Below are 20,230 nucleotides of genomic sequence, written 5' to 3' on the forward strand. Positions count from 1 at the left end.
TGACGGAAGAACAGAAAGATCACAAGAAGATTTTTTAGCGAGTCTATCAAAGTCTGTCAACTTTGACAGACAATGTGTCCGACAATAGCTATCCTTTAATTTCACTAGTTATTTTGGCGAGTCCGCTGGAGTGTCAACTAGCTATAATTTTCTGTTAAATTTAGCGAAATCGGTGATTTAGCGAGTCCGCTGGACTTGCTCTAAGCGATTTAATTTGCACCCTAAAAGGAATAGTCCGTCAGCAACAAAGGATCCGGTTTTCTATTGTGCAGAAGCAGAGAACGTAGTGTCGGTTTTCATGGCTACACATGAGGTTCCCACTACAGCGTCGCAGTCCTATGACATTTGTGCCGACCTCACACCTCATCAACAAGCTCAAGTCCAGCACGTGCTCGACAAACATAAAGATCGATTTACTAGCACTCTCGCCGAAGTTGGCACCTTAGCTGTGCCACTGTATGAACTTCAGTTGAAGCCCGATGCTAAACCGGTCAAAGTCGCTCTATATGCGGTACCGCATGAAGCTAATCAATGGCTGAAACAGTACCTCTTTGAGCTGGAGGAGCTAGACTTCATCGAACGAAGCAGTGGTCCATGGGCAGCTGGTGTCGTGTTGATCCCTTCGGATATAGACAAGCGGGCCCCGTGGATTTGAAAGAAAGCGAAACCATTGGCCAAGATCCTGTAGATCAAGACAACAAAACTGGGCGACCTGTGGAAGTTTGGGCGTTACAAGTCATGTCGGACGATGAAGACAGGACTACCAGGCTAGAGAGCTCTTTTGAACAGGATAACTTGGACTATTACATAAAAGAATATCCAGGCCAACCTATGCAAAATCTCGAGGCGAGAGATGTTCATAACGAACTGACGGAATACACCTGTGCAGCACCCGCGACACAAGAAGCTGGAGTCAAGGATCGATATTGCTTGAGCATCAATCTCAAACCGATCAACAACGCTACTATGGACTCGGCAGCACCAGTGCCAAACATTTCATCATTGCAAACCTTAATGGGCAAGACAAAATACTGGAGTTATTGTGATGCAATGAAGGGAAACTGGCAACTACCTATCGCAAAATCCTCTCGGGACCTGGTGTCCTTTGTGTGTGCCTTTGGCCAGTGGAGGTGGAAGCGAGTGGCTATGGGATTAAAGGGAGCGCCAGGATATTGGCAGGCAATTATGGACGATGGCTTCCGAGACGGCTTGCACGAGTTCTTATTAGTTTACATCGATGACATAGTGGTGTTCAGTGAGACGTTCGAGGAGCATGTTCAACATTTGGATTCGATGTTGACAATAGCTGCCAGCATCAATTTGTCGCTATCGCGCAAGAAATGTCGTTTTGGATATGGCGAACTCAAAATCCTCGGTCACATGGTTGGACGTGACGGATTCATGATGGATCAGCGCAAGGTCGATAAGATTCGCGACTGGCCTGCCTCTAGGAACCTCCGTCAGCTAAATCAATTCATCGGATTCGTCAACTTCTACCATCGATATATCAGCCATTTTTCGGACGTTATTGCCCCACTCAACCGACTCATAAAGAAGAGTGTCTCCTACCAATAGGGAAACTGTGAGCAAGCTTGTTTCGATCAGTTCAAGAGATTGAACACGCAAGAGCCGGTGCTGCTAGCCCATCCTCGGTTTGATCGACGGCTCACTTTGTTCACAGACGCTTCAGATACTGGTATTGGTAGCGTCTTAACCCAAGAAGACCGGGATAACCCTGGCGTTTACCGACCCATTTATTTTGGCAGCCGAGCCTTGTCTGATGCGGAAAGAAAATTTTGTATATATGAACGAGAATTTTTATCTATCGTTTATTTTGTACATTACTACTGGCTGTATCTACTTGGACGTGAGTTCGATGTAGTTACAGATCAGAAGGCCTTAGAGTACATCACCAATATCAAGGAGGAGACGTCGGCCCGAGTAACCTGTTGGCTTATGACGTTGAGCATGTACTCTTTCGTTGTTTGATACAAACCCAGTGGGACCAATGTGGTGGCGGATTCGATGTCGCGATTCCCTGAAGAAGCTATGGACAAGACCACACTAGATGATGTTGTTGTCGACGAATATCTGCCAATCCATGTTATCCAGGTGGAAAGTGACAACTTGCCATTTAAGAGGCAAAGAGTCGAGGGCGACGAGGAACCAGCATATGGTGGCGTGGACCCAGCCTTTTACGCTGATCTACTGAAGTATCTATCGACCTGGCAAATGGATCCCTTGTGGCAAGAAGAACGGAAAACGTCGATCAAGGCTGCAACCAAGCAATACATGTGATACCAGAATGCACTATACCGGAAGGCTAGCAAAGACGAGAAACTGAGGCGAGTATTACGGCCCAAGGAAGTCCCTGAAGCCTTGTATGAATGCCACGATCACCTTTTAGCCGGACATCAAGGCGTTGCAAGGACGTTTTCGCGAATCAAGGCGAAATACTTTTGGCCCAAATACTTTGAGCACGTTCGTAACTATGTATCATCTTGCCCCATATGCCAACAGTTTGGATCCAAGGACGTAACAGTTCCTCTGCATCCCTGGCCACCAGTAACACAAGGCCCATTTAGTCGCATCTTTATTAATTTACTATCAATGCCTACATCTCAACTCGGAAACAATGCCATACTATTGGGGGTGAGCTCGTTCACAGGCTGGATGGAAGCCATGCCGACTGCCACGAAGAGCGCGGATACCACGTGTTTGTTCTTGTTTGACTGGATTACCAGATTTGGAAACATGGATATGGTGGTCAGCGACAATGCTTCGCACTTTACTGGATACGACCTGACTCGACAAATGAAGGCTATGTATGGATTGTCAATTAAAACAAGTGCGACATATCATCCACAACGTCAAGGCCAGGTGGAAAGAGCTGTGAGAACCCTCCGAACCATATTACGACGATTGAATGCCCAGTACCTCGGTACTTGGGTAATGTGGCTCAAGGCAGCTCTTTTTGCGATCCGCACTTCTGCACGCCGCGACCATCATTACTCACCGTTTTATCTGGTTTATGGCAAGGAGCCTAGTTTTCCCTCCACTTTTTCATTCACAACAGAGTTTACCGACGGATCGCTGACCGAGGACGACGAAGAAAAGTATTTCGAGGTGGTTTCCCATCGAATGGATCAGGTGATTCAGTTGCACCAGAATGTACTCCCGCAAGCGTATATGCGAACGTTGGTGTATAAGTTGTCGATGAAGGAAGAATTCGATCGCAAGGCCAAACCCAAAAAATACACTATTGGTGATCAAGTTATGTTAAATAACGAAGCCATTCCGTCGATGAGTTCGGAAATGGCGCCACAGTGGATTGGCCCTTTTGTTGTGGCGGAACGTTTTGGGAATGATACATATAAATTACGCGAAGAATCATCTACTTTAGCGGGTGTTTATCATGCAAATCGAATGAAGCTCTATCGCCCTCGCGTCAAGATCGAGCCGGCCAAGTTGACCATGAGATCTTGAATGTTGTTGATGCACGAAGAATCTTACAAAAAAAAACACTCACCCTTCTCTACTTTTCTATTTTATTTTCAGCCCCATTCCCCCTCCCCTCTTGAAGTACCTTATCCTTTAATTATCTTTTATCTATCCGTTTATATTGCTATCCCCCTTCCGTTCTTTCTCACCCATTTCTTGTATATGATCAATCTTGTGGGGACCTCGGCGATTGATCCAGGCCCTGTTTGTAGTAACTTGAAATTGTGTGACGTTGCTTCTGAGGTGATTTTCATTGACTCAAAAGTCACCTGTTAGGCCATTGCATACTATTTAGTTATACCCATGATGCATCATAATAAAGAAGGCTTTTGATACGGGCACCCCCCTCTGATCCTTACGGACACCCCCTTCTATTTTTAATCCTCATCAGGTTACACACATCCTATAAATATATACTTGTGGGGGTGTCCGCAAGGATGTGTTCACTTGATTTGTTCATCTGTTATTGTTATTATACATCTTTCGATATATAACAAAAAGGAACCATAAAACGTACATGAAAAACATTCCTTAATGCTTTTCAAACTCTCTAGGGTGTCTCTACGGATGTGTTTATGTGCAGTAGTTTATAAAAAGTATATAAATGCTCCTCAATAAACAGTATACTATGATATTATATCTTCAACTTTCTACCTACGTTTATCATCCTACTATCCCAACACTATGGAGCAATTGATTGACACCACTTATACCGGATCAAATAAGCAAATTGTGAAAGCAATCAACGAGCAAGCCAGAGGAGACAACTTTGCGGTTTCAACTAAACGAAGTGAGAAAAACGTAAAAATCGTGATCCAGTGCGTACATGGTGGAAGCTATCGCAATACATATGCAGTAACTGAAGAAACGCGGGGACGCCAAACAGCGACGAAAACGACCGGCTGCCAATGGACCATGAACTTAAGGTGGTGCGAGATGGATAAGCACTGGAAAGTAACGAAGGTCAGCAACGCCCATGAGCACAACCACTCCCTCGACAAGCCTCCTCAGTATTACCACCAACACCGCACGCCAACTCTCCACGTCGAGCAGCAAATATTATCATTGACAGATAATTCCGTCAGGCCCCTCATGATACATCGAGAAGTCCAGAACCACGGAGACGGCGCAATTATGACCATGAGGGATCTATACAATTTTCGTGCGCAAATATTCCGTGAGGATAATCATGGCGGCTTCAGTAGGATATTCGAGTTCCTCATTGGTAACAACTATATCACTAGATATAAGCTAGACGGCACAGGTAAAAGTCTCGACGCCCTCTTTTTTACCCATGAAACGAGTATAGCAAAAGCACGACTATTCAACGAGATCATTGCTATCGATGCGACGTACAAACGAGCAGAACCAATATGCCTCTTGTCAACGTTGTTGGTGTCAGTCATCTCGGTGCATCAAAGCTCAAGAACGTGCTTATTGCCTCTGCTTTCTTGGTGAACGAGAAAGAAGATTCGTACACCTGGCTCCTTCGGACTATGCGACAAGTCGTATGGCCAGAAGGAAACGTACGCATCTTCATTACGGACAACGAAAGAGCTTTAATTAACGCCATCGAGTCAACTTTCAAAGATGCAGAGCATATACTTTGCGGGTGGCATATGGAGCAGCATTTACGTAGCATTTTCAGTACTTGCTTTCCACCGAACAGCGAAGAGATAGGCGAAGCCAAAGCTATCATTAAGCAAATGGTTTATGTTGGCAAAAAAAACGAAGCGACTTTCCAGGCTGCCATTGACGCTTATAAGTGTCTGATAGAAAAAGGTGCTCATGCGTATGCCAACGAAAACCATAAGCGATCCAACAAAAAGCACAAGAAAAGAAAGTCCAAAGCAAAGCATCATGACAACAGCAGCAATAGCGAGAACGACAGAGATACTGAAGATGATGCAACGTCTGCAATACGTTTGCTGGCAAACAAAAAGAAAGAGAAAATGATGGACTATCTCAAAGGGTTTATCCAATATTTGACTGGAGCTTTTGCCGAGTTGTGCTTACCAGCTTTATTATATTATATAGCTGCCTTGAATATAAGGAGAAATGGGGTGCTTATTATGCCGGAAGACTTTTAAACATGGGAATGAGGGTATCATCGCGTGTTGAAGGAACACACTGGCGCATCAAAGTTACAATGCAAACCACCGGAAGCTTGTTTAAAACGGTCAAAGCAATTGATCGTGTCATGCGTAAATCGGTATGAACTACATCCTTTGTTTTCGGATTGAAAAGATAATGTGTTAGCGGATATGCTAATCAGAATTTTGTACTAGTTGGCTGATGAAGAGACTCAGTTTTTGCAAGAGAGACATAAAATGCCATCGTATGGAAAGCGTGAATCGGCTGCGATGCAAGAGCTCTTTAGCACTATTTCGTTCTTTGCTTTGAATCGACTCCGAAGGGAGCTCAAACGAGCTTGGGATAACTGCGATAAATATCAACTTGACTCAAGCGACTGCTGGTGTGGTACCACGCTAAACTATGGACTGCCGTGTCAACATAATATCACACGAAAAGGGTTCAGTATAAGCTTGTCGGATATCCCTCATCGATGGCGTTTGGAATATGACAGAGGTATAATTTTCTGCTATAGTAGTACTGTGATTATACTATGCGCCTGTAATAACTTCATATCCTAATATGAGAGTTATTTATCCACAGATAGCTTCCAAAAGGTGTATACTCCTGAAGCAATTGTATTAGAGCAACAGAACATGGTACTACAGAAGCTGCATGATGTACTCTACAATATGCGGTCGGATCAGCAAAAATCCGATTTACTTAGTAGTAACGATGGGACTATCGACGAATATACAATGAGTATCGACATTAGCGACATCGAATTACCAAGCAATGTGAAGACGAAAGGACGCCCTGCTAACACAGAAATGCACGATTACCGTCAAAGTTTGAACCCGATGAAAAGGATAGCCAGCAACGCTTTCAAAATAGAAATGCCAACGAGTCAGAGGAACTCTCCGAAGGCAGCAACACTGAGGATGATAACATCTACATTTTTCCTCAACAAGGGAAAAGAAAGGATCCGGAGATGAACTTCCTTGAAAGCACGAACAAAAGGTACGTGCTCTTCTGATGGAATTCTAGCTAACCAATAATTGCAGCTATCACGATTTTTTGTAGCCAAACTAAGTTGATAAACCATTTACACTATTGTAGATCCAAAAAAGATTTTGTACCCAAGCTGAAGTTCTTCGTTCATCCAACCATCCCTCGCAAGTTCATTGAAACAACTGTCGACATTATGTCTGATGGCTTCTGTGGCTTCCGCACAATTGCACATCATGTACACGGCAATCAAGAGGCTTTTATGTTGGTCAAGCTACAAATGCTGGAGTGCTTCAAGATAAACAAGGATATATATCAGCAGCACTATATATTTATGCGTGAAAACTTACAGCGCATTGAAACATCACTATCTTACGCACTTGATGCTCCACGACCCCCGGAATCGTGCCCATCGGATTATTGGTTCCTTGCGCCTGACTTTGCACAGATCGCTGCAGACACTTATCAACGACCTCTTGCAATTTATCCAGACAATGATAAGAAAAAGCCATACTCTGACGAATACGCTTATGAGCCATCTCTAATTTTGCCAATGCAAGGTCCATCGTCCGACAACAAGAATCCTCTCCCCATCATTATGCAGCATCTCAATAACAATCATTGGGCTACCATGATACAAAAGGACGCATTATCAAGATGGACTGGCCGATCATCAACTCGATGTGTATAAAGGCATACCGATCAATGGGTAATATTGATAACCTGCGTAAAACAAAGTGGCGTTATCCGCAGATAAAAAAGCGTGAAGACGAAAAGACAGTGCGTGCTGGACCCTTTACACTAGCTTAATCATTCTACTACTTCCTGTGCAGTAATTCCCTCTCTTCTCGAACACCACTCTCTACATTTCATTGTTATTTGATATATTCTGGCATGTGTTAAACAGCGATGTTGATAAGATTTACTCAATACCTTAAAGGAACATTATATTTTACATCACTTTGATTTATGGCTCTCCCGTTATATGGTATAGCAAATAACAGAACACACCACTTAGGTATACTCATAACCTTGCGGACACCCCCACAAGTATATATTTATAGGATGTGTGTAACCTGATGAGGATTAAAAATAGAAGGGGGTGTCCGTAAGGATTGGAGGGGGGTGTCCGTATCAAAAGCCAATAAAGAACGTCTCTCTTCCCCTTTCTATCTTTGGCTCGGTACAGTCAAGTCGTTGCAAGTCGGTTTTGCTCCGTATGTGAAGGTGCTAGAGGGTCCACCGGATTAATAGCTTCAGTTCAAGCAATTAACGGTTATTATCTTAACTTAGTTTCATCCACATTGTATTACTCTCTCTCGCTGTATTTCAGTCGTCTTTCGTTGTATATCAGTCTATCTCTCGCTGTTCAGCAGTCTTTGTTATCGCTGTCCATCTCTACGCTAGGTATGGATCAATTGTTTCCTCTTATTGCCTATATTCCCCAGATTTGTATCCTCATCCTTGTAAATTTATTGGTAGTGGTGAACTGTCTGTCATATTTGTGACTCGGTACAATACTTGCTTCCCTACTATAAGAATATGGATATCACATAATATAATAAAGTCAGTTGTTACACCAGACTATCACACTAGGTTCCTCATTTTCTTAATCATACTCCTCTTCGCCTACCATCACCAAACATAATCGATCCCGCCGAAATCTTCTGCGTGCTCGCGCCAAAGAATTGTCGCTGGCCGCCTCCTCCAATTGGCTTTGCAACTTTGCTGTGGGCCTCTGGACCCCCGAGCTTCTGGTCAAAATTGAGTGGGCCACTTCAATCTTTTACAGGGCTTTCTGTGTTCTTGCATTTGTACTCGGTAAGCAGAAATAGCAAAACGTTATATAAGCTTCCTACTTAACCGCAAATTTATTTCAATCTACCTTTTTATTGACAAAACAAGCCAGAAATCCCTTGAAGAAATCGATGAAGCTTTTGGAGGCATCCACGATGCTGCTGTGAATGAAGTGGACGAGTCTTATCCGAGCGACGCAAAAGTAGTCAATACTGAATAGAGTCTAGTCTAGACACCCTTGAGGGAAAACTTCCCATGTAGTAGTAGCAGTATTTAATAATGTACAACCTCCCTCTCCCTTACCACTTTGTATCATTTTACTCTCGTAGATTCTAATTATTACATGCAGTGAACGTAAAGGTCATTTATTGATCATTTCTGCCACACAACAGATGGCAGTTCAGTTATTATCCTTTTTAGCATGACTTGATGCGCCTTGTGCTTTTGCTGCATTGACTGCTTGCACTTTGCTTTGATGACTGGATGGAATGACTGGTTTTCGTAAAGAACGAATCTCATCTGCTGCAAATCCGGGTATACGGACGTTCCAGTTCCGTTCTGCACACATATGAATCGGTGAGTATATGTAAAATTGAAATAATCAGATAACTCCTCCTCCCCCCAATCCTGCGTGGAGTTTTCGTCATACCTAAATGCAACTGAAGGTCTTTGACTTCCAGTGTATCGGATTTGCGATGCTTGGCCAAACGACAAGCAAACTTTGTTACCGACTCAATAAACTCATCTGCAATCTCCAACAGAATCTACAAGATAATCAGTTAAACGTAATATAGTAACCTACTCCCTCCTTCTCTCTTATCACTTTTTTTTTTTGAAAATCCCATAGTAGTAGTAGTAGTAGTACTGGTTTTCGAAAAGAAATAAACTTACGTCTTCCACCTCGGGCTCCAACCGTTCTGATGGATCAATCTGCCCCACAAGCTCCTGTATCTTTCGTTTGCCGAGTATGCGTCCACCCGTGTCCAAGTCGGGCACAGGTGCCATTGGTTTTTGTGCCATCGCTGAATTCGCAGAAGCTGGCGGACCTGACATTGAAGGGAACGTAAACATGCCTTTCGTAGGTGTAGCGACAGGTGTGCCTTGTTTTGAAGGGGCCAGCGACGCGAGAGGTGTGGTGGATATAGGTGGACGAGATGAAGATGTTGCAGTAGTAGCAGTAGTTGCAGAAGAAATTGGCTGCGGCGGTGAACCTGCTGCCATGGCCATCATTTGGTGTTGCTGTGCTGCTACTTTTTATATAACCCAAAACACACGCGTGTCTTTGCTGTCAGCACAACCATAAAAAACCCCAATCGCTTCTCTTTTCATAAAAAATAAAGCAGCATAAAAATAAGTTCTTTTTTTCCATTCGAAATAAATGTTTACCGATTTGTTGAATATTGAATGGTTGCTGCGGGAATCCAGGCGATCCTGGCGCAGATTGCGGTAAATGTTGTTGTGGTATTGATTCAATGTTTTGATTCACAGCAAGTTGTTGCATGACCATTTGTTGTTGTGCAGACGTAAGTCTGGGTGTCAGATTGTTCAGAAACGTCTGGAAAACGGCGAGTTTGGATTGCATTTCTTGTTCTTGGTGTTTAATTTGATTCTTTTCTTCGGCAGACAGATCCGTTCGCTCAAGATTTTGTCGTAGGCTGGCAATGTTGTTGGTCAGCATTTCTGCTTGTTTGTGATACTGTTGAATCATTATCGGTAGTTGTTGCAAGTTTTGTGGAAAAGGATTGTTGCTGGCCATGGCGCGAAGGTGTGTCTTGAAAGTTAAACGAAAAAAGAGAAGGTGTCGCTGCCTGCTGTCTGTGAAAATCAATTTAAAGTTATCGACCTTGCCAGGTGAGGGGTTTTAAAAAAAATTACTAGGATCTTTCTTGTCAAAATCTCTCTATGAGGACAAGGACACGCTAACGTTAGATTCTAAACCCTTTCAAGCATGAGCACGCACTATATCAAATCACAGTTGTAATCTAATGCTGATGAACGGCTGATGCTAAAAAGGCACTACTAACGCCCAAGTACGCTTTATATAATCACTCTTCAGTAGTATGCCATCTATCGAAGTTTTCATTATCCTAGTCTGCCTTCAACTCCTGTCATGTCAACTCGTTCACTTGGTTCATCTACCAAATGATTTGACAACTACAAGTCAATATCTTGTGTAAGCAGCTCATGATAATAAAAGACTCCCTTGCGCTAATAGAAATGGCTGTTGATGAGTAACAGCAGATTTAAATACCGGTCTGTCGTCAACAAACAGCACCAGCCAAGCAATCTCAACCAAAGTCAGTTAGGTACAGTATATCCAAGATAAGGCAGATAAGGTAGTAATAGTTTCATAGTATGTACTATCAGCTACATTGCTCGCTAAGGAACGGAGATCGCTCTACCTTTAAAATGTAAAATCAGCTTTTTCCTTTGCAAGATCGAGATACGTTTCTGCCTAAAATGTCATGCCATATAATTTATTAGCAGCAAACGATAGACAACAATAGAGCCAGCAGATAAAAAAGCAACAGATTACTGCAGGTTTATTTTCGGTAGAGCTCATTCTTTGCTGGACAATCGTAAGTTGACCATCATTATATATGTGATCATCAAAGAAAAGAGCTCAATGTCAGCAGCAGACGCATAATAACGAAATGTCTTCAGTGCCTTTCTCATTGCATCTTGCGCTATGTGCAACTTTTATCAAAATGGCCGAGGGAGAGAAAGCTGCATCAAATTTATCACTGCCTCTTCCTTGGATGTGAAGCTGTAATGCATAATACCATCAGGCCTAAGTCGACAACATAACGTGTAAACGCATATAAGGACGGTTGGCTGACAGGGACGTCGATGTCTGTTTAACATGGACGATGCTTTTGAGACCATATAACGAACAGGTTCGTGCTCTTTTATAATTCGGTTGCTGATCAAACCGATTAAACTTGATGGATTCCAGCGATCACAAAGAAGCATACATGAATAGTTGTACTGTACATCTGTTCCAGAATAAATTCTAGAAACAATTTCGTAGATGAAACTTTGGTTTTGTGAGAAAATGCGCGTCTGTGACTTTTTATAGATGAAGGCGCGCTTATTGACAAAACAAAGATTCTTCTTATTGGGACTATAACGTAGTTACGTCACTGTTATAGGCGTTTACAAGATTTCACGCAGAAATGTCGGATACTCTTTTAGCCGAAGCAAAAAAAAAACGTAGCATCTAATTATTTAGGGCTTGTTCGTTTACAAGGGTCCCCTCTTCCTTTCTTCTCCTCCCTTTTTGCATCGCGCCTTTATTCTTGCCATGTCTTTAAACAACTCTACTAATGCTGCCGGTCCCATTACCGAAGCTGTGGAATTGCTTGGTGATCCCGATCGTTACTGCACGGGTTGCAGAAAAACGAAACCGTTTGCCCTTTTTGCCGGTAGAACAAGACCGTACAGGACGTGCATTGTCTGTCGTGACAGACAGACACCGAGAATGCCAGTTTCACTCGACTCAATGATCTTCAATGACGAGTTGAGAAACTTTTATCCCTTTGCTGTCCGTAATTCAGTTGGTGATGTCGTTACTGAGGTCTTCTCTTTTTCGGGCTACATCGTTTACGAGGATGAAATGCGCACTTGGTCAGATCAGCGTATAATCACACGTGTGTTGGAAGCAGTGCAGCTCTGTGACAACTACAGATATCATGTAATGAACACTGGCGACCCAGTACTTCATGAAGCCATTTCATTCACCGCAAGATGCGTTCAATCTGTAGATATACAAAATCAGGTAAGCTAATCAACCGGTCAAAAAGGCATTCAATAAAAAGGAACCGATAGGCAAAGTGTTTGCGTGCAGTTTCGTTGAAATCGGATTAATTTTATATGTTAGATCCCTGTTCGTGAGCGCCAACGTGTCATCCAACGGATGGAAACATTCAATTGTCAAGGATTTGTGCACAGTGTGATCGATCGGGATCTCGGAGCGATCGAGCTTACTGTTCGCCATCTATCGCAACATGCAGCCGCTCCAGCTCCACGCCCGGAAGGTGTATCGCGTGAGGTGCGTGACTTCATTGCAGCACGTGCAATGACTCGTTCAACGCCAGATATTCATAAAGATAATCATCGATGAATGGGACTATCATGCGGCGACGGCGGCACAGGTGTATTACTGGTGGGGCGAGACGTTCCGTACGCGGTATATGCTACACGATAACCAGTTTGTTTCCTCCCGGCTCTTGGTACAGCAGTATATGAATCAAGGATATACGGAGGTAAGTAGATCAATACAGGAAACAGAATTCACCTTCTGTAGACCTGTTTTTGCTTAGAGCATCCCAGCGGTACTTTGAATCCCACTTGCTAAATTTATTGGATTCCGAACTTTCTAATTTCCTAAAGTTGCCTCTTTTTTCTCTTCAACAAAAGTCATCTATTTACAGTGCTCAATACTCGCAAAATAAACGAAATATTTGCTGAAGAGGAAGAGTTTAATTCACTCTGGGAATGCAATCGCAAACGCTGGAAGCAAACTCAAGACGAAGAAGAAAGCAATATTTTGGAATTACGTGGTTCTGTTCCTGGACGGCGCCTATATTGATCGCGATCGTGTGCAGGGTCATGCACAACTCATGAAGGACTATTTCACTGAAAACCCTGTTTACCCAGAAAAGAAGTTTCGACGGCGTTTCCGAATGAGTCGTGATCTTTTCTTACAATCGTCAATGCAGTAGAGGCTCACGATGACTTCTTCAAGCAAAAGCTCGACGCGGCACGCAAACCTGGGTTCTCGCCCATCCAAAAAGTAACGGCTGTCATAAGACAATTAGCGTACGGGACAACTGCGGATGCGTCCGACGAATATCTTCGCATGGGTGAAAGTACCGCATTCGAATGCCTCAAGTTCTTTTGCAGAGACGTTATTGAGCTGTTTGAAGGAAGCAACAGATGTCGAGAGACTGTTGCAGGAAAACAAGGAACGCGGATTTTCTGGCATGCTCGGATCACTTGACTGCATGCACTGGGAATGGAAGAATTGTCCTACAGCATGGGCTGGACAGTACACCGGCAAAGAAAAAGCACCCACAGTGATTCTCGAAGCTGTTGCATCGTACGATCTGTGGATATGGCACGCGTTTTTCGGCTGTCCTGGAGCCCTGAATGACATCAACGTGATCAACAGATCACCCCTCTTTGAGGAGCTTGCCGAAGGACGTGCCCCGGCGGTCAACGTCAGTAATAAAGGCAACGAGTGCCATATGGGATATTATCCTGCTGACGGTATATATTCAAAATGGACAACATTGGTGCAAACGATCTCGCGGCCATTAGGCAAAAAGCAAAAGCTAGTTAAGAACGGTGAACTTGCCAACCATATATTGAGTCTAATGTCAAATTATATAGTTATTTGCCAAAAAGCAAGAAGCGGCAAGAAAAGGATGTGGAGCGTGCTTTCGGTCACCCGCGAACAAATAAAAAGAATCGATAACAAGATTCACAACGGCCGCTCCATTCATGGTGAAGTTACGAGACTCATTGCTTTAGCCTCCTCGAATGAGAACCTGAGTCAAATGTTTGTCGGTAAAGTATAGATACACGTCTCCCATCTGTTTCTGATCTATTGACCTTATGATGACTAACATTGTTTACCGTCTGTATATGTTATATACATAAATAGGTTGGGCACCTTACATGTAATATCCAATAAAGTAAAATTGTAAATATAATATGCTCCTAGCATATACATGTATATACATAACTCCTCTATTATCAGAAAAGTGATTCCATAGCATATCTAATAAACAAACCACCTAATTACAATTGCCTGGGGTACTACAAAGCCGCTTTAGTATCGTCAAAGATGCTGCCCGCTTGAGGAGCATTGAAGATCTTAAAGATGTCATGCGAGCTTGCATCATATTGCATAATATGATCGTTGAGGATGAACGTGATGAGGAGGAAATGCGGCGTGCCTGTAGACGAAACAACAACTCGTCTTCTACGGTGATCGGATCGCAACTGACTACCTTAATTGTAAGAGACTACATTGGTTGTTATCAAGAGATCCAAGATTCTCGTTTACATACGCAGTTGAAGGAGGATCGTATTTGAACACTTATGGCAGCGCCACGGGGAAGAAGATTAATACACATTTCATTTCATTGCTTCGTTGTTTGGATATAACGTAATTTATTAGTTTTCTCCTTCTTCTCCTTCTTCTTCTTGTCTTTCTTCTTCCTCTTCTCCTCCATTCTCGCCTTGCATGCCATTGATGCCTTGATTGCCAAGGATTCTGTCTTGGATCTCCCCGATCATTATCTCGAAGCACTTGCGTGATTCTTCAGCCAACATGCGATCTATCTTGAGCGCCTCTTCTAGCTTGCGCTTACGCGCATCATGCTCCTTCTCCTGCTACACTCTCGCAGGGCGACTGCCAGTGCTCTTTTCGTCGCCAAGAGCCGTCCAGATCAACGGCAACTGCTTTGCCCTTGCCCTTGCCCTTGCCACTTAGCTTCTTGCTATCGGCATTTCCCTTCTTGTTCAAGACATTTTGCCATTTTGGGTGATCCTTCAAAATCATCCAACACTTTTCCTTTGTGAAGGTTTTACGCTCAGTGATCTTATAAGCTTCCTTCGCATCCAGAAGCTTTACACCTTTTAGTTTCATGTACAACCGAGCAGATATTATTGGCCGTTGCTAACTTTTACACGTAGGAAATTCCTTTTTAAAGTCGTTGTCTCCACTGCGGTTTTCAAATTTACTCATGTACCCACAGAATTTGGAGACGTCTTTCTGGATGTTCGAAAACAAGCGACTGCATACCACCAACATTGCGCTCAGTAGAAACTGGCTGATTGGCGGTGTAGTCTTCGTAAACATCAATCCGGAAATCGTCATACGTCTGGTATCTGCCGTTCCGAGATTCTAATCCAAGATGTGCAAAGCTGCTCATCTTCTGGATCAGTCCAGTTGGGCTCGTGGTTCTTAGGTCGGGAACGCGATGGAGGAGCAGTTGAAGAAGATGCTTCTCCCCAGAAGCAGTAGCCGAAATTGGCTCCATGCTGGTAGGGGAAGGAGTAGGGGAAAAAGAATATTAATAGAGGCATCAGATGCTTCGTCGAAACGCGTGTTGGAATCCATGTTGCGAAATAAATGTAACAATTTCTTTTTACTTTGGATCGTCTGGCCAAATTTAGCCAGGAAATAATTTTTTCTGTATGAAAGATGTTTATTTAAATTAGGGGCTCTATGCCCTAATATTATTGGTGGAGTCAACATTAACAGGTGATGATAGAAATGTGTATCGAGCTAATAGGGAGATAAGATGGTTCATGGCTATAGTGTGGTTCCAAGGTGTCTGATCTAAGACAGAATGCCAGTGTATGGCCCAAGTCGTTTGGAATATTAGTCCTATTTTTGCCATGTTGCGCGCACAGAAGCTGTCGGCGGAAGTAAAACGCATGTGAAGAGTATCCCATATATTGTCCAAAGTAACCGAAGGTGGGGCGTGTATGGTCCGCAACGCATCAAGCCAAAAGGTTGTCTTCAATGGACAATCCAAAGCAAAGTGTCGGAGCGACTCGGGCTCGAGTTCGCATAATGGGCAAGTGGTGGTCGGATGCTTTGCCACGAAGATACGGTGCAGGTGTTTCTTATTGGAGAGTCGATTGATCAGGCAGCAGGCGCCACCAGGCAGTGCGGCAGCCCTGTGGTAAGCGCGAGCGCCAGAAAAGGCGCCAATCCGGTGGTTGTAGAGCGGTAATAATTGCCGTGGAAGAGGATGAAGCGACTGCCTGTGTATGCCAGTGGCGGCTTAAGCAGCCGGGGCCGATATGTAGGATAAAAATCGGTCGAGGGAGGCGTGCGTTTGGCGGTGGGTGTGAGGACGAAGGTGTTGTGGGGGTAATGACCAGTGGGTCAAGTTCATACAACTGGAGGCATACCGTGGATCAGACTGCGAATGAAGAGCACGTTCGATCGTTGGATGTAGCTGCCACTGTCCTTGGAGTACCTGGGTGAGAGCGGTGGTGATAGCGATCGGCTGGCGGGGACGACGGGCGAGATGAAGCTGGCGATCGGTGGGAGACCACTGATAAGCATCAGACACCAGGTGTTTAAAAGATAATTTGGCGAATGCCGGGTCGGAAGTGGTGGGTGACAGGACGCTACAAAGGGGCAGGTCCATGACGGCCGAAATAGGGGTGTTGGTAGGAATTGTGAACGAGGGGAGCTTGTCGAGTAAGTCAAGAAGATGAACGAGATTAGGCGAGGGAGAGCATAAGCGTTTGAGCTGAGAGTGACACACGAGCATGGTGTATGGCGATGGCTGCCCGGTATATAGTTGTAGGAGCTGCTGTATGAATGATGCAATGAAGGTACGTTTTGTCGAGTTCGTGCTGCTGGTAAACAAACGTTGTATATATACGAGGTGTAGAGCTGCATATTGGGTGTGTAGATCGACAATGCCGAGGCCACCTTCAATCCTCGGTGCACATGCATGGCTCCATTTCGGATATGGAAAAAAGGACAAAACGTATTTACGTACTAGTGTTGTACATTTGCGTAACCAAGCTTTAGGCACTATGCAGACCCGCAGCACATGCTACAGACGAGATAATAGTAGTGAGTTAGCTATCATGAATTTGCCCAATATCGATAGTCGTCGTTGGCTGAGAAGGCGGATCTGATTCTCAATTTTGCTGTAGAGGTGGTCCAGAAAATCCATCAGTTGAGTGTCAGTGCTGTAGAGAGGATAGCCCAGGTATGTGACAGCAGTAGGGGACGTTTGATCGTGCCATCAGACTCCAGCTGGTTGCAGGGTCGTATGCCAGGTAGCGTGACTACGACCCGAGAGAGAGAATACTTCGGTTTTTTGTAGGTTGATCCAGCCATTAGATGCTTGTCCATAAGCCTCCAAGTGGGACATAAGGCGCTGCCATTTGGCTGGGTTGTTCAAGAAGACTAGCAAGTCGTCCACGTAAGCCATAAGTTTGATGGGAGGACCAGAGCATGAGGGCGGCTGTTGATGGAAATGGGCGCGACGGTTCCATCTAGGTTCGGTTAGAGGGGCCAAGAATGATTCAGGTAGAAGGGGGTCGGAAAGCAGGGTACGTAAAAAGGGTTCAAAGGCAATATGATATTAAAAAGAAAAGGAGAAAGTGGATCATCTTGGCGCAGACCTCAGTGTTGATGGACTAGCTCAGTGAGCCAGCCATTAACGGAAATAGAAATAGAAGTGGAAAAGAATAAAGATAAAATAGAAGAGGTGAAAGAAGGGGGCAAACCAAAACTTGCCATTGCCTGCTGTAGGTACTCCAGGTGTATGCGGTCGTATGCTTTTTCTTGGTCCAATAGGACCCCAACTGACGGGTTGTCAGGCGCCACCTGGCGCGCATGATTCATGATGTTTTGTACCACCCATCCGTTATCAGATATCAATCTCTTCGCTAAAAAAGCCAGTTTGGTGTTCGTTGATAAGTTGAGCCATCAGTGGTTGCAAGCGATTGGCCATCATCTTCGTAAACAACGTGGCATCCATGTTGATCAGCGACAGAGGGCGCCAGTTTGGTAGCAGTTGGGGATCACCTTTTTTGAACAGTAGGACCATCTTAGTTCCCAGCCAAGATTGTGGAAACTGGCCTTCTTGTAGTGCTTGGTTCAAGACTAATAGTAGCAAGGACATAACACTAGGTTTTTCCTTTAGATGATGGTAGACTTCGAAGGGAATACCATCCAAGCCGGGGCTCTTTCCTAGGGGTGTGCTCGAGCGTCGAAAGCAACTCAGCCAGGGTGAAGGGCGTAGTGAGACGCGTACGTTGTACGTTAGAAAGTACTGCTGAGGACGGAACATTGCACAACAGTCTAGTGATGGCGGATTGTTCAACGCGATCGGGCGTGAATAGCCTTGTGTAGAAGTCGTGCGTCATTCGGAGGATGCTTTCTTTATCAGATGCCTGAGCACCACTGGTTCGATCACAAAGTTGCATGATGGTAGTTGCTGTTTGACGAGTGCGAAGTACCCAGTAAAAATACTTGTTATTACGCTCACCATGCTCATGCCAGCGAGTGGCGGTGCGCAGTAACAACTGACGAGTCTGTTGCTCCTAGAGTTCAGCAATCTCTTGTTCAACGGGGGCAGTAAAGAAGGCAGCGCTTGGAGATCCCGTCATTGGCGCTGTAGTTGCTGCAATCGTTGTTTGATGGTACGGCTATGTTTGCAGCTGAACTGAAGGGCATTTTCCTTTCAAGACCCTTTTGAAGTGATCCCACTGATCGTGCACAGGAAGAGAGGAGTTCGACAGCTGAGATAGCATGAGATCAACTGTCGTGTTTAAGAGCGAGCAGAAGGTTGCCTGATCGAGAAGGAGGGGTTGAATCTCCAGGTCCCAGGCCCACAGGTTATTTGGTCTAAACGTAGGTCGGCAATCAGCATGTCATGGTCCAGCGGTGTGACAGCATTAGTTGATCGCTGCTAACAACACGGTGTTGAAGAGGCCAGGCCGCAAAAATATAGTCGATGGTGGTTCTCATAGTCCCCTATGTAAACGTAGGTGCAGTGGACTGTGGCAACAGTGTGTCACTATCGTCGAAGTAAAGACAGTTCACACAGTTATCGCGATGAAATTGACCCCACGGGTGGAGAGGAGCTGGTAACTGGCGCGCCAGATGTAAGTTGAAGTCGCCCACTATGACACTAGTCTCAGAAAACTCTGTGAAGCAAGGCAAGGCAAGAAGGGAAGAGAAAAACTCTGAGATTCCGCCGGGGCATAAACCACCACTACACGAAACAGAGCCCCTTGTGACATACAAATATCAGAAATAATACAACATTGACCAGTTGTCACATAGGTATTAGATAAGGTATAAGAAGGGTTGAGGCAAACTAGGCCACAATATTTTGTAAAGCAAGAAGAGGAACGGGGAAATAAACGGGTAAGAAGAGTTTGATCAGTGTCAGATAGTGTATTTGAATGTGTGTGTGATACTTCCTGGAGTGCAAGTATATCGACGTCGAGATGTTTAGATCGTAGGTGTGCGATGAATTCGGATTGCGCAGATTGGTTAGCCCCCTTTAAAACGCTGCGCCTGTTCAAGGAGGCAATTCGAGCATGGTTTTTATCATTATTCTGAACGCAGAATACCACCACTGTAGGGTGGCGGCGACGCAGAACCGGAATCCATGGAAGTCTGGTGCGAGCTAGTGTGGGCCTGGAGTTGCTGTGGATGCGCTGATGTCTTTTGTTTCTTTGCTGTTGGATGGTCGTTGGGCTGGTCATCCTGCTCTTTTTGTCCTGCTTTTGTCATAGGATGATCCTTGCTTGGTGTGGGCGACTCAGAGGTGTTGCCAACCTGTTCTTCCTGAGAAGAGAAGAGAGCCTAGGTGTCAATGGAGTCGTGGTCGACAGTTGTTTTGGAGGCTACGTGTTGTGGTCTAGTGTTGTCGTGTTCTTGTGGCTCTGGGGTCGGTGGGGTTGCTGGTGGTATGTCAAAAGGAGTCCAAAAGCTCCGCCTCAGTTTGTTTCTGTCACCCCAGACCCAAATTATTTGCCCATATTCGGACGCCATATGGGCCTCTACAAGCTCTACGGAACATACCCTGTGGCCTCTGCGGTGTTACGCCGTGCACACCGTAGAAATTATAGTATGCTCAGCCTACCATAGCACCAGCTTTCTCCCTTCTTTTTCTCAGAATAATTCTCACTACATTGCGTCCTCCATTTCGAAAATGAGCAACCAGGAACCCCAACCAGAGCATCTTTTTCTGGTAGCTTACAGTATTATAAATATATATCTGATTTAAATTATGAGGATTAACGCTCAACGCAGTATTGAGAAAATAAGTAACAGAATAGGTGCTTA

The 20,230-nt window shown here is 44.5% G+C and overlaps 4 protein-coding genes across 4 annotated transcripts; all 4 read right to left on the reverse strand.

Moving 5' to 3' along the window:
* Nucleotides 1–8,779: 8,779 nt before the first annotated feature.
* BDB00DRAFT_774877 (transcription initiation factor TFIID subunit A-domain-containing protein) lies at nt 8,780–9,384 on the reverse strand (the record flags this gene model as incomplete). Its single annotated transcript, XM_053120185.1, has 3 exons — nt 8,780–8,937; nt 9,029–9,143; nt 9,271–9,384. The coding sequence occupies 3 exons, from the start codon at nt 9,382–9,384 to the stop codon at nt 8,780–8,782; spliced, it is 387 nt and encodes a 128-aa protein (XP_052973494.1).
* Nucleotides 9,385–14,764: 5,380 nt separating this feature from the next.
* Nucleotides 14,765–15,431, reverse strand: BDB00DRAFT_878800 (uncharacterized protein; the record flags this gene model as incomplete). The annotated part of the gene is made up of 2 exons (XM_053127780.1): nt 14,765–15,016; nt 15,141–15,431. The coding sequence occupies 2 exons, from the start codon at nt 15,429–15,431 to the stop codon at nt 14,765–14,767; spliced, it is 543 nt and encodes a 180-aa protein (XP_052973495.1).
* A 119-nt stretch (nt 15,432–15,550) lies between these two features.
* On the reverse strand, nt 15,551–15,920 carry BDB00DRAFT_855383 (uncharacterized protein). The gene has a single exon (XM_053125721.1). It carries the CDS (start codon nt 15,831–15,833, stop codon nt 15,618–15,620), a length of 216 nt encoding a protein of 71 aa, XP_052973496.1. The 5' UTR covers nt 15,834–15,920; the 3' UTR covers nt 15,551–15,617.
* A 3,572-nt stretch (nt 15,921–19,492) lies between these two features.
* On the reverse strand, nt 19,493–19,936 carry BDB00DRAFT_878803 (uncharacterized protein; the record flags this gene model as incomplete). Its single annotated transcript, XM_053127781.1, has 2 exons — nt 19,493–19,729; nt 19,793–19,936. The coding sequence occupies 2 exons, from the start codon at nt 19,934–19,936 to the stop codon at nt 19,493–19,495; spliced, it is 381 nt and encodes a 126-aa protein (XP_052973497.1).
* Nucleotides 19,937–20,230: the final 294 nt, after the last annotated feature.

The sequence above is a fragment of the Zychaea mexicana genome, assembly GCF_025766255.1.
Source record: "Zychaea mexicana strain RSA 1403 chromosome Unknown BDB00scaffold_148, whole genome shotgun sequence".
Lineage (NCBI taxonomy): Eukaryota > Fungi > Mucoromycota > Mucoromycetes > Mucorales > Lichtheimiaceae > Zychaea > Zychaea mexicana.

Coding starts and splice junctions, on each gene's coding strand:
- BDB00DRAFT_855383 (XM_053125721.1), bottom strand. CDS start 15,833: ATGCGTTTTACTTCCGCCGACAGCTTCTGTGCGCGCAACATGGCAAAA.